The sequence below is a fragment of the Dendrobates tinctorius genome, unplaced genomic scaffold (genome assembly GCF_039654945.1).
Source record: "Dendrobates tinctorius isolate UK_male_01 unplaced genomic scaffold, ASM3965494v1 ptg000126l, whole genome shotgun sequence".
NCBI lineage: Eukaryota > Metazoa > Chordata > Amphibia > Anura > Dendrobatidae > Dendrobates > Dendrobates tinctorius.
Window position 1 is genome coordinate 28901629 of NW_027361794.1, and position 12119 is coordinate 28913747.

Consider the following 12119-nt stretch of genomic DNA (forward strand, 5'->3'; position numbering starts at 1 on the left):
CAGTGATAGATGATGGACCTGAGTGGGGACTTGTTTTTGTGAGATGAGAATTGGTATTATTTTCACCTACATAACATTGATTGGTTTCTTTTTATTCGATATTTGGGAGGCAGAATGAACCAACAGTTGAACACCGCACACTACTGGTTCATCCAACAAGGTTTTCTATTAGACTGTGAACTGTCATTGTCTTGGTAAATAATTAAAGCTTTTACATAGCTTGCCATTTTTATGGACAGTTTAAGTAGAAATGCTCAAAAATATAAAACTCAAGGATATTTTATTAAAAAATAATAGTTTTTTTATCTCGCAGATGACTATAACAGGAGATCAGAGGGACAGCTGACATCTTCAACTTTTAAATCTGATGATCTTGAGATCCTACAAGATACAACTGAAGTGAATGCTATTACTCCAGATATATCATCATCCATTCACAGCAAAGATCTGTCATCTGATCCTATGAAACAGGTCCCATCTTCTGATTCATTACTGACTACTAAGGAAAATCAAAGTCACAAAAGAGGCAATAAAAACCAAACTGCTCCTAAAGCAAAGAAGTCATTTTCATGTTCAGAATGTGGGAAATGTTTTACATGGAAATCACATTTTGTTACTCACCAGAGAATTCACACAGGAGTGAAACCTTTTTACTGTTCAGAATGTGGGAAAAATTTTGCACAGAAATCACATTTTGTTAGACACCAGAGAATTCACACAGGGGAGAAGCCTTTTTCCTGTTCAGAATGTGGGAAATATTTTGCACAGAAATCACATTTTGTTAGACACCAGAGAAATCACACGGGGGAAAAGCCTTTTTCCTGTTCAGAATGTGGGAAATGTTTTAACAATAAATCAGATTGTGTTAAGCACCAGAGAACTCACACAGGGCAGAAGCCATTTTCATGTTCAGAATGTGGGAAATGTTTTAACACGAAATCAGATTGTGTTAAGCACCAGAGAATCCACACAGGAGAGAAGCCTTTTTCATGTTCAGAATGTGGGAAATGTTTTGGACAGAAATCAAGTTTTCTTTCCCACAAGAGAACTCACACAGGGGAGAAGCCTTTTTCATGTTCAGAATGTGGGAAATGTTTTAGGAATAAATCAGATTGTGTTATGCACCAGAGAACTCACACAGGGGAGAAGCCTTTTTCATGTTTAGAATGTGGGAAATGTTTTAGGAATAAATCAGATTGTGTTATGCACCAGAGAATTCACACAGGAGAGAAGCCTTTTTCATGTTCAGAATGTGGGAAATGTTTTAACAATAAATCAGATTGTGTTAAGCACCAGAGAATCCACACAGGGGAGAAACCTTTTTCATGTTCAGAATGTGGGAAATGTTTTAACACTAAATCAAATTGTGTTAAGCACCAGAGAACTCACACAGGAGAGAAGCCTTTTTCATGTTTAAAATGTGGGAAATATTTTGCACAGAAATCACATTTTCTTACCCACCAGAGAACTCACACAGGGGAGAAGCCTTCTTCCAGTTCAGAATGTGGGAAATATTTTAACCAGAAAGCGCATCTTGAACGCCATCAGAGCAGTCACACAGAGGAGAAGCCATTTTCATTTTCTTAATGTGGGAAATATTTTACTTGGAAATCAACTCTTAATAAACATCAGAGATGTCACATAGGGGAGAAGCCTTTTTTATGTTCATAGTGTTGGAATAGTTTTAACCAAAATTCCACCTTCTTAAATGGGTTGTCTCTTGTCATTCCTCATGTTTGCTGACGAAAGGAAAAAACTAAACCTTATTAATTGCAAATGTAAAACTATACCCATAATTCACCCCCTGAAGGTTAGTTGGAAAGTGACTAATAGAAAAAACATGTACCCCATATCTCAGTATATAGGGTGAGGTGATGTTTACACACTCACTCTCCAAGCCTCTCATTTCTACGGGTTTCATCGTCCTCACCAAAGGCGACTCATCAGGAGACTATTTAACATTGACCTATATTCAAGCGAGACTAAACGAAAAAAGAAAAAAACTAAAATCATGTATCATGTTATTCGAAACAGTCAGAAAACTAGCCCCATATTGGCAGATCCCACACCTCAAACTATATACTTCTGAAGTTTATAAGCCGCTCCAGTGTCAGGAATAGATGGTATGAATTTGAATTTACCAAATGGCTGCAATGAAACAAAGAGTGAAAAATTTAAAGGGGTCTGAATACTTTCCATATCCACTGTATCAGTAAAAATAACTCCTCTTTATTAGGTTAAGTATAAAAGAATTGCACCATTTTCTGATACCCGTCACGTCTCCATTTTTTATGATCTCGGGTTGGGTGAAGACTTATTTTTTGTGTGCCGAGCTGATGATTTTAATGAATACCATTTTGGTGCAGATACGATCTTTTGGTCATCCTTTATTGCATTTCAATGCAATGTTGTAGCGACCAAAAAAAAGTAATTCTGGCGTTTTGACCTTTTTTCTCGTTACGCCATTTAGCGATCGAGTTAATTATTTTTTATATTGATAGATCAGGCGATTCTGAACGCCGCTATAACAAATAAGTGTATGTTTGATTTTTTATTTTATTTTGAAAGGGGCGAAAGGGGATAATTTGTACTTTTATTATTTTTTATATTTTTAAAAACATTTCTTTTTTTACTTTTGGCATTGTGAAGTCATACAGCATTGTATCTTAATTAACCTGATGACTATTTTTTAGCAAACGAAGAATAATAGAATGTTATCTGTATGTTGGCTTTAAATTTAAGTGTTGATTTCTGGTTGGTCAAGAAAATAGACTTTTGTTTGTGTAAGCCTGGAATATTGACTTTTATTGTGCGCTTATCCTTGATCACTGGTGATGTTTGCTGATATGCTAATTATGCATTGTGTTATGGAGCCAGTTTGTTGACTTCTAAAGCAGAGAGGGAAAAACTATGCAAATAGTTTAAATAATCAAGTAATGCTATAATAATCTCACCTCCATTCTTACCCTTTATGTAAATACTGAATGAGGGACACTTGTTAAGTCTAAAAATAGGTTACATGCCTCTGTATAAAGAGACTGAGAGAGAGAAATAGCCAGAGAGATTCTGCCAAGACATCTATTCATCCTAAGGACAAGAGACAGGACAGCAGCCACAACATCATCACAAGGGACATGGATCTATCATTCTATAGGAAACAACCTAGGGGTTTTCAGTCTCGGTTGGAAGAATACTGATCTGCTCCATTGACCATCACTGAACCATGGATACGTTTGCAGATGTCAGATTGTGATCTTTGGATCAACCGGCCTTGTACCTTGTATGGACTCAATGGACTGTCATCTTCCTACACTTGTTGTTACCTCCTCTCTGTGTGCATGCCACAGGTGGAGTATCCGACCCTGGAATATGAAGCCAAGTTATGATCCTCGGTTCAGCTGGCCTTGTATGGACTGTCATCTTCCTACGCTTGTCGTTACCTCCTCTCTGTGTGCGTGCCACAAATGGGGTAGTGACCCTGGAAGATCTGAAGTCACAGAAGCTATTTTCCTGGCGGGTCCATGGAAGGGTGAGACTCTGTAATGTGCCCCATCTTGGGTATTTTTCTGAAACTGTTCTTTGTGTTATCTGCCTGTTTTGTGGTACAATAAAGCATTGCCACACTGTTTTACCCTCACCCTGTGTTGTCTGAGTAGCATTTTGCCCATGCTAATAGGAGAGCTGGAGTTCGGCAGGATGATCCCTAGTTCATGTGGTTTTGGCTAGCGGGCAGTGCTCATAGCATTCCGGCAGTGACAAGCATAGAGGTCTGCTGGAAACCTCTGGTTGTCATGCCAACCCATCCGTGACCTATGATAATGTGACGGGGTCACCGATGGGCGGATTTCCGGCGCGCTTGCTGGAAGTGCGCATTAAATGCTGCTGTCAGAGGCTGTTAGGGGCAAATGGCAACTGTTCAAGACAGCTGACGTACCGGAAAAGATGTAAGCTCACTGCCGGAGCCCACATCAAAGAGAGGAAGTACATTTACGCCTGATGTCGGAAAGGGGTTAAAGGGGATTTTCTTTACAGAGAAAGAAGTGGTAATCAATCATGTATACAACTTATAATGTTAAATAGTATAGAGTTAAGACAAGAAAATATAGTTTGTGTAAACCATGTGTAGATATACAAATTCACCCAAATGTCAAATGTAGAAACACAACAAGAAAACACAAAAAGACAAATTTGCAAAAATACTCTGCAGTAAAAAATATGACAGTAATCAGCAAGTGTTGGATAACAAATACAGGGTATTTAGTCGATACATTTTTTGTAAAAAGTGTATAGCAAGCTGCTCCACCACGTCACGGTAACCCTTCATGGAGCAGTACCTATCTAATGTATTTAAAACCTGAACATGTTAACAGTGTCTAAATGAACAGGATACAGACAGGCACCCCCCAGTATGGGCTCGTGGTGCAAGGCAGCTCATTTATGTGCATGTCACACAAGAGAGGGGTGGGGTCTCCCAAATCATGCTAAGCAAGGAGAAAACAGATTAAAAACATATGTGACATGCACAAGTGTCAACAAGTCGGTCAGACAGTGTTCACGCCACCCACTGGCTGAAACACAACAAGAAAATACAAAATGACAAATTTGCAAAAATACTCTGCAGTAAAAAATATGACAGTAATCAACAAGTGCTGGATAACAAATACAGGGTATTTAGTCGATACATTTTTTGCAAAAAGTGTATAGCAAGCTGCTCCACCACGTCATGGTAACCCTTCACGGAGCAGTCCCTATCTAATGTATTTAAAACCTGAACATGTTAACAGTGTCTAAATGAACAGGATACAGACAGGCGCCCCCCAGTATGGGCTCATGGTGCAAGGCAGCTCATTTATGTGCATGTCACACGAGAGGGGTGGGGTCTCCCAAACCATGCTAAGCAAGGAAGAAACGAATAGAAAACAAACCAGGGGAAGAGTCTTGAGGAGATCATTTGCATATTCCCTGTGCCTTCTGGGATAAGTGAAGAGTCTCCGCGAGCTCAACGATCACTGGGTTTTGGCCGTTGCAGCTGAAAAGAGGAAATCGGAGAAACCAGGGGAAGAGTCTTGAGGAGATCATTTGCATATTCCCAGTGCCTTTTGGGATAAGTGAAGAGTCTCCGCGAGCTCAACGATCACTGGGTTTTGGCCGTTGCAGCTGAAAAGAGGAAATCGGAGAAACCAGGGGAAGAGTCTTGAGGAGATCATTTGCATATTCCCAGTGCCTTCTGGGATAAGTGAAGAGTCTCCGCGAGCTCAACGATCACTGGGTTTTGGCCGTTGCAGCTGAAAAGAGGAAATCGGAGAAACCAGGGGAAGAGTCTTGAGGAGATCATTTGCATATTCCCAGTGCCTTCTGGGATAAGTGAAGAGTCTCCGCGAGCTCAACGATCACTGGGTTTTGGCCGTTGCAGCTGAAAAGAGGAAATCGGAGAAACCAGGGGAAGAGTCTTGAGGAGATCATTTGCATATTCCCAGTGCCTTCTGGGATAAGTGAAGAGTCTCCGCGAACTCAACGATCACTGGGTTTTGGCCATTGCAGCTGAAAAGAGGAAATCGGAGAAACCAGGGGAAGAGTCTTGAGGAGATCATTTGCATATTCCCAGTGCCTTCTGGGATAAGTGAAGAGTCTCCGCGAGCTCAACGATCACTGGGTTTTGGCCGTTGCAGCTGAAAAGAGGAAATCGGAGAAACCAGGGGAAGAGTCTTGAGGAGATCATTTGCATATTTTGGCTCATCTTTTATCTTTTTAAGAAATCTCAAGATGGAACAGGCCAGGAGCCATTTGGTGAGCTGCATTTCTTGCTACATGTTCACAGATTTACCAGTGGAAAAGCCAAACTTCACATGCCACAAATGCAAGCTTGTGACCCTGTTGGAGGAAAAGTTGCAAAATCTCGAAGAGAGGTTAGCTACGTTGAAGATCATTAAGGAAGGTGAAGAGTTCTTGGACAGAGCAGAATTATCTCTTCATGTTACAGAAAGAGAAGAAATTCGAAGTGCACCTGAAGAAACAGAGGAATGGAGACATGTGACCCAGAGAAGCAGGAGGATCAGGAGGCAGTCAGCACCCATACTGCTCAGAAACCAGTACCAGGCTCTCACGCAGGAAAACGATGAAGAAATACATCAGGATAAGACTTTGCCAACAAACAGCAACCTTGTACGCCTTCAGAGTGCTCCTGGATGGAGAAAGAAAAATGTTGTGAAGAAGAAACGGAGAGTGGTGGTCATGGGGGATTCCCTGTTGAGAGGAACAGAGGCCGCTATCTGCAGACCGGATATAACTTCAAGAGAAATGTGCTGTCTTCCAGGTGCAAAAATTAAAGATGTGTCTGACAGGATATCAGGACTCTTCAGACCTACAGATGACTACCCATTCCTGCTACTACATGTGGGGACAAATGACACCGCAAGAAACGACCTGGAAACCATCTGCAGAGACTTTGAAGACTTAGGCAAGAAAGTGAAAGAACTGGGAGCGCAGGTGGTCTTCTCTTCCATCCTCCCAGTGGATGGCCATGGAACAAGGAGGTGGAATAAGATTCTGCAGGTGAACAACTGGCTACATCGATGGTGCCGTCAGCAACGATTTGGATTTCTGGATCACGGAGTGAACTACTTATACGATGGACTACTTGCTAGAGATGGGGTGCACCTTACGAAGACTGGAAAGCAGGTATTTGGAAGTCGCCTTGCTACACTTGTAAGGAGAGCTTTAAACTAGAACAACATGGGAAGGGAAGCAAAAGACCAGAAAAAGCCATACACCTGACAAATGCTACTGAGAACTCTGCTATTAGAAGTGGAAAGGAAGAACAAAGACGAAAGAATCTAATTAAAAAAAATATTGGAGAAAGAGAAATCAATCACAAACTAAAATGTTTCTATACTAATGCACAAAGCATGGGCAACAAACAAGGAGAATTGGAACTACTAACACAGGAAAAGAAATATGATGTCATTGGAATCACTGAAACTTGGTGGGACAATACACATGATTGGAATACAAGACTAGAAGGATACAACTTATTTGCAAGAAACAGACTTGATAAACGAGGAGAGGGTGTCGCATTGTATGTTAGAAACGCGTATATCTGCACAGAGATTGAAGCTTCAGAGACTGGGAGTTCTGTGGAAACTGTTTGGGTAAGAATACAAGGACAGAACAATGGAAAGGACACCATTGTAGGCATTTACTACAGGCCGCCTGTGCAAGCTGAAGATATGGATGAACTCTTTATGCATCAAATGGCCAAGTTCTCCAAAAAATTTGACATAGTTGTCATGGGAGATTTCAACTATCCAGACATTTGTTGGGAATCTCTCTCAGGCAAAACTAACAGGTCAAGGAAATTCTTATCCTCTCTTGCTGACAACTTTATCTTCCAAAAGGTAAAGGAGAAAACAAGGGGAACTGCTACCTTGGATCTAATCCTTATAAACAGGGAGGAAATGGTTGAGGAGGTAAAAGTGGCTGGGACCCTAGGAGGTAGCGACCATGCTATTTTAGAATTTTGGATAACTAGAGGCGGAAGACCTGTGAAGACTCAGACGTCAAGGTTAGATTTCAGAAAGGCAGATTTTAAGGGATTCAGAAAGAGAATTGGAGGGATCCAATGGCTGGATATCCTTAAAGACAAAAATGTCCAGGAAGGATGGGAAATCTTGAAAAATGAAATTCTCAAAGCACAGTTGTTAACAATTCCGAAAAGAGGGAAGAATAGGAAGCATTTAAGGAAACCAGGATGGATGAACACAGAACTTAAGCACATGCTAAAAAGGAAGCAAAAAATGTTTATAAAATGGAAAGAAGGAGGCATATCTAAAGAAGAATATAATGCTGTCTGCAGAACCTGCAAGGCACAAATCAGATTATCTAAAGCTGAAAATGAATTGAGGCTTGCAAGAGATGTCAAAAGCAATAATAAAGGATTTTGGGGATATGTCAAAAGTAAAAGAAAAGTCAAAGATGCTATAGGATTTTTACAGGATGAAAATGATGAAATGGTAAGACAGGATGTTGAGAAGGCTGAACTTTTAAATTCCTATTTTGCATCTGTTTTCTGTCAGAAAGGAAATGTAACATCAACTGTTATTCACTGTCCTATTAAGGGAATAGAAGAATCCAGGATATCTATAAACAGAAAGATAGTGAGGAAACACTTAGCTAACCTAAATGTATTCAAGTCTCCAGGTCCAGATGAATTACACCCCAGAGTACTGAAGGAGATAGCAGAAGAAATTTTTGAACCCCTCTCCATAATCTTTGAAAATTCTTGGAGAACAGGAGAAGTGCCAGAAGACTGGAGAAGAGCAAATGTTGTTCCTATCTTCAAAAAGGGGAAGAAGGTGGACCCAGGCAACTATAAGCCGGTGAGTCTGACTTCTATACCAGGAAAGATCTTTGAACAAATTATTAAACAACATGTATGTCAATACCTGGATAAGAATGAAGTGATTAAACAGAGTCAGCATGGGTTTGTAACTAATAAGTCATGTCAGACTAACTTAATTTCCTTCTATGACGGTATTACTGATTGGGTGGATCAAGGAAATGCTGTAGATATAGTATATCTTGACTTCAGCAAAGCATTTGACAAAGTCTCTCATACAATCCTTATTGAAAAAATGACTAAGTATGGAATGGACAAGGCAACTGTTAGGTGGATTCATAACTGGCTTAGTGATCGGACCCAAAGAGTGGTCGTAAATGGCTGCACATCCAGTTGGAAGAATGTCTCAAGTGGGGTACCACAGGGCTCTGTCCTGGGCCCTGTATTGTTCAACATCTTTATCAACGATTTAGATGAAGGAATTGAGGGTAAACTGATTAAATTTGCTGATGACACAAAGCTAGGAGGGATAGCTAATACTAGAGAAGAGAGAGAGAGGATTCAAAAAGATTTAAATAAACTGGAGAAGTGGGCAGCAACTAACAGAATGGTTTTTAACAGGGAGAAATGCAAAGTACTACATCTGGGCAATAAAAATGAAAAAAGCATATATAGAATGGGAGGAATAGGGCTAAGTGACAGCACATGTGAAAAAGACTTGGGTATACTAATAGATCACAGACTGAATATGAGTCAACAGTGTGATGCAGCAGCAAAAAAGGCAAATGCAATTCTAGGATGTATTAACAGAAGCATACAGTCTAGATCACGTGAAGTCATTATTTCCCTCTACTCCTCTTTGGTCAGACCTCATCTGGAATATTGTGTCCAATTTTGGGCACCACATTTTAAAAAAGACATCAACAAACTGGAGCAACTTCAGAAAAGAGCGACCAGAATGGTGACCGGTCTGCAAACCCTGTCTTATGAGGAAAGGTTGCAGGATTTGGGAATGTTTAGTTTGCAAAAGAGAAGACTGAGAGGAGACTTAATAGCTGTCTACAAATATCTAAAGGGCTGTCACATTGTAGAAGGATCAACTTTATTCTCATTTGCACAAGGAAAGACTAGAAGCAATGGGATGAAGCTGAATGGGAGGAGACACAGATTAGATATTAGAAAAAACTTTTTGACAGTTAGAGTGATCAATGAGTGGAACAGGCTGCCACGAGAAGTGGTGAGTTCTCCTTCAATGGAAGTCTTCAAACAGAGGCTGGACAGACATCTAACTGGGATGATTTAGCGAATCCTGCTTTGAGCAGGGGGTTGGACCAGATGGCCCAGGAGGTCCCTTCCAACTCTACGATTCTATTATTCTATTCTATTATTCTATTAAATGTGACATGCACAAGTGTGAACAAGTCGGTCAGACAGTGTTCACGCCACCCACTGGCTGAAACACAACAAGAAAACACAAAATGACAAATTTGCAAAAATACTCTGCAGTAAAAAATATGACAGTAATCAGCAAGTGCTGGATAACAAATACAGGGTATTTAGTCGATACATTTTTTGCAAAAAAATTTGTCATTTTGTGTTTTCTTGTTGTGTTTCAGCCAGTGGGTGGCGTGAGCACTGTCTGACCGACTTGTTCACACTTGTGCATGTGACATATGTTTTTAATCCGATTTTTCCTTGCTTAGCATGGTTTGGGAGACTCCTCCCCTCTCTTGTGTAACATGCACATAAATGAGCTGCCTTGCACCACGAGCCCATACTGGGGGGCGCCTGTCTGTATCCTGTTCATTTAGACACTGTTCACATGTTCAGGTTTTAAATACATTAGATAGGGACTGCTCCATGAAGGGTTACCGTGACGTGGTGGAGCAGCTTGCTATACACTTTTTGCAAGAAATGTATCGACTAAATACCCTGTATTTGTTATCCAGCACTTGCTGATTACTGTGATATTTTTTACTGCAGAGTATTTTTGCAAATTTGTCATTTTGTGTTTTCTTGTTGTGTTTCAGCCAGTGGGTGGCGTGAACACTGTCTGACCGACTTGTTCACACTTGTGCATGTCACATATGTTTTTAAATGTCAAATGTTGTAGCTCCATCTAGTGGCTATGTGCAAAAGTGCCACCATAGAGTAAAATGTATCCTAAAAGAGCGTCACTATCAAGGTGGAAATGAGATTAAGTGCACCGTATTTATTGAGTATAAGATAAATCCATACATAGATATATGTAAACGGATTGTAGATATATCACTTGGTATCAGTTTAAAAGGTGAATAGATACTGTGCACTTATAAATGAATAGCTTATATAATGAGGACACAGGGGGCGTGTCTGGATGAGGAGCTGAGCGGGCGCAGGCAACACTAGCTGCATGCCCCAGCAGCAACTAACGGTCAGGGAAACCAGCAATTCCACTCACCACGACCTCAGACGGGGTCCGGGCACTGATGGGGCATGCAATGAGGAGCAGGGGAGCAGCGCTGGTCAGGATACCGGTCTTTGTGCCAGCGCCCAAGAAAATCCAAGATGGCCACCGCAGCATTCACCATGCGGCCAGCGGCTGTGTGGAGCACTCTGGGGTGTCTGATCTCCTGACACTGGGTCAGACCTCACCGGAGAGGGGAGTAATGTACTGTAAAGATGTTTCTAGAAACTTCTAGAAGTCTCCCCTTTTCTTATCAGGACATTGCAGCCTGCTGTGTAGCTGCAAACGCCCCTTCTCTTCCCCCCATACACACCAGTGTCTTCATTTGCACAGCTCTATGAAACCTGAAACCGTCCATTTCCTGTGAGCTAGGAATGTTAATTAGCTAAGTGAAAAGATGGTCCTTTGTTTAAAACCAAAGGCTGGTTACACGTATAGGAAATATTAAAAGAAGCCTAGCTCGTACTCCGCTCATGACAGAGATATAATAGTGATATTTCCGTTATCTGAGTGGACCCAGCTTCGCTACGGTGCCTCTGGTGAAGTTCTCGGACCTCCAGAAACCGAGATATGGATTGCTCCCAAATGGAATGTCGTAATTATTGCATGCTTGGAGTTGTTTCACTCTATTCTATGAGCTACAACCAATGATACCATATATGTGTTTGTGCAGGCTCCCCTCGCTAAGATATGATCCTCATAAGTTTTGTAGCCAAATCATAACTTAAAGAGAGGGAGGGTGGTCCTCTCCAGACCGCCCCTTTCATGAGGTCACAAACCCTAGTCTATAAGCATTCCCTACCATATCCCATGCCACTTGGAGCTGAGTTTTGATGCTGAACAGACCTAACCCCCATTTCTTGAGATGTTTGGTTGCCGCCCCTCCCCCAAGCCACATGGGATGCCTAAAGAGTCATAAGCAACCGTGAGTGTACTTTCTGTTTTCATCCATTTTTGTTTTATACTTGTACATATTTTATATCTCAATTTTATAACAACTTTTATCTATATAATCACTGCCCTCATTTTGGGGAATAAATGATATAATAATTCAGTCTGTCTTCATGCTCTTAGAAACGATCTATACGCCTTGTTTAGATAATCGCTACTAATTCAAGGGGCTTGCCGCGGACCCTCTTAATTAACTCTTTGATTAAATAAACCGTGGATGGTGGCAGCGTGGTGTGTGTGATTGATTAGGCTAGTTGGCAGGACAGAAGGGTCTTATATTGCTAAAGGGGGGCTGCGGCCACAGCATTGATAATTCCCTTACTGCGGTAGCCTAATTGCCCGTGCACAACAAGCAGCCCGTCCGGTGACTAATTATCCTAGGTGCAG

The 12119-nt window shown here is 41.1% G+C and overlaps 1 protein-coding gene across 1 annotated transcript in view; it reads left to right on the forward strand.

Moving 5' to 3' along the window:
* The first annotated feature begins 300 nt into the window (after window positions 1-300).
* The window catches only part of LOC141047215 (uncharacterized), a 90809-nt gene continuing 78990 nt past the window's right edge, over window positions 301-12119 (forward strand). The window contains 1 exon segment of the mRNA XM_073542166.1: window positions 301-1665. Coding sequence (XP_073398267.1) covers window positions 463-1665 — 1203 coding nt within the window. The 5' untranslated portion in view covers window positions 301-462.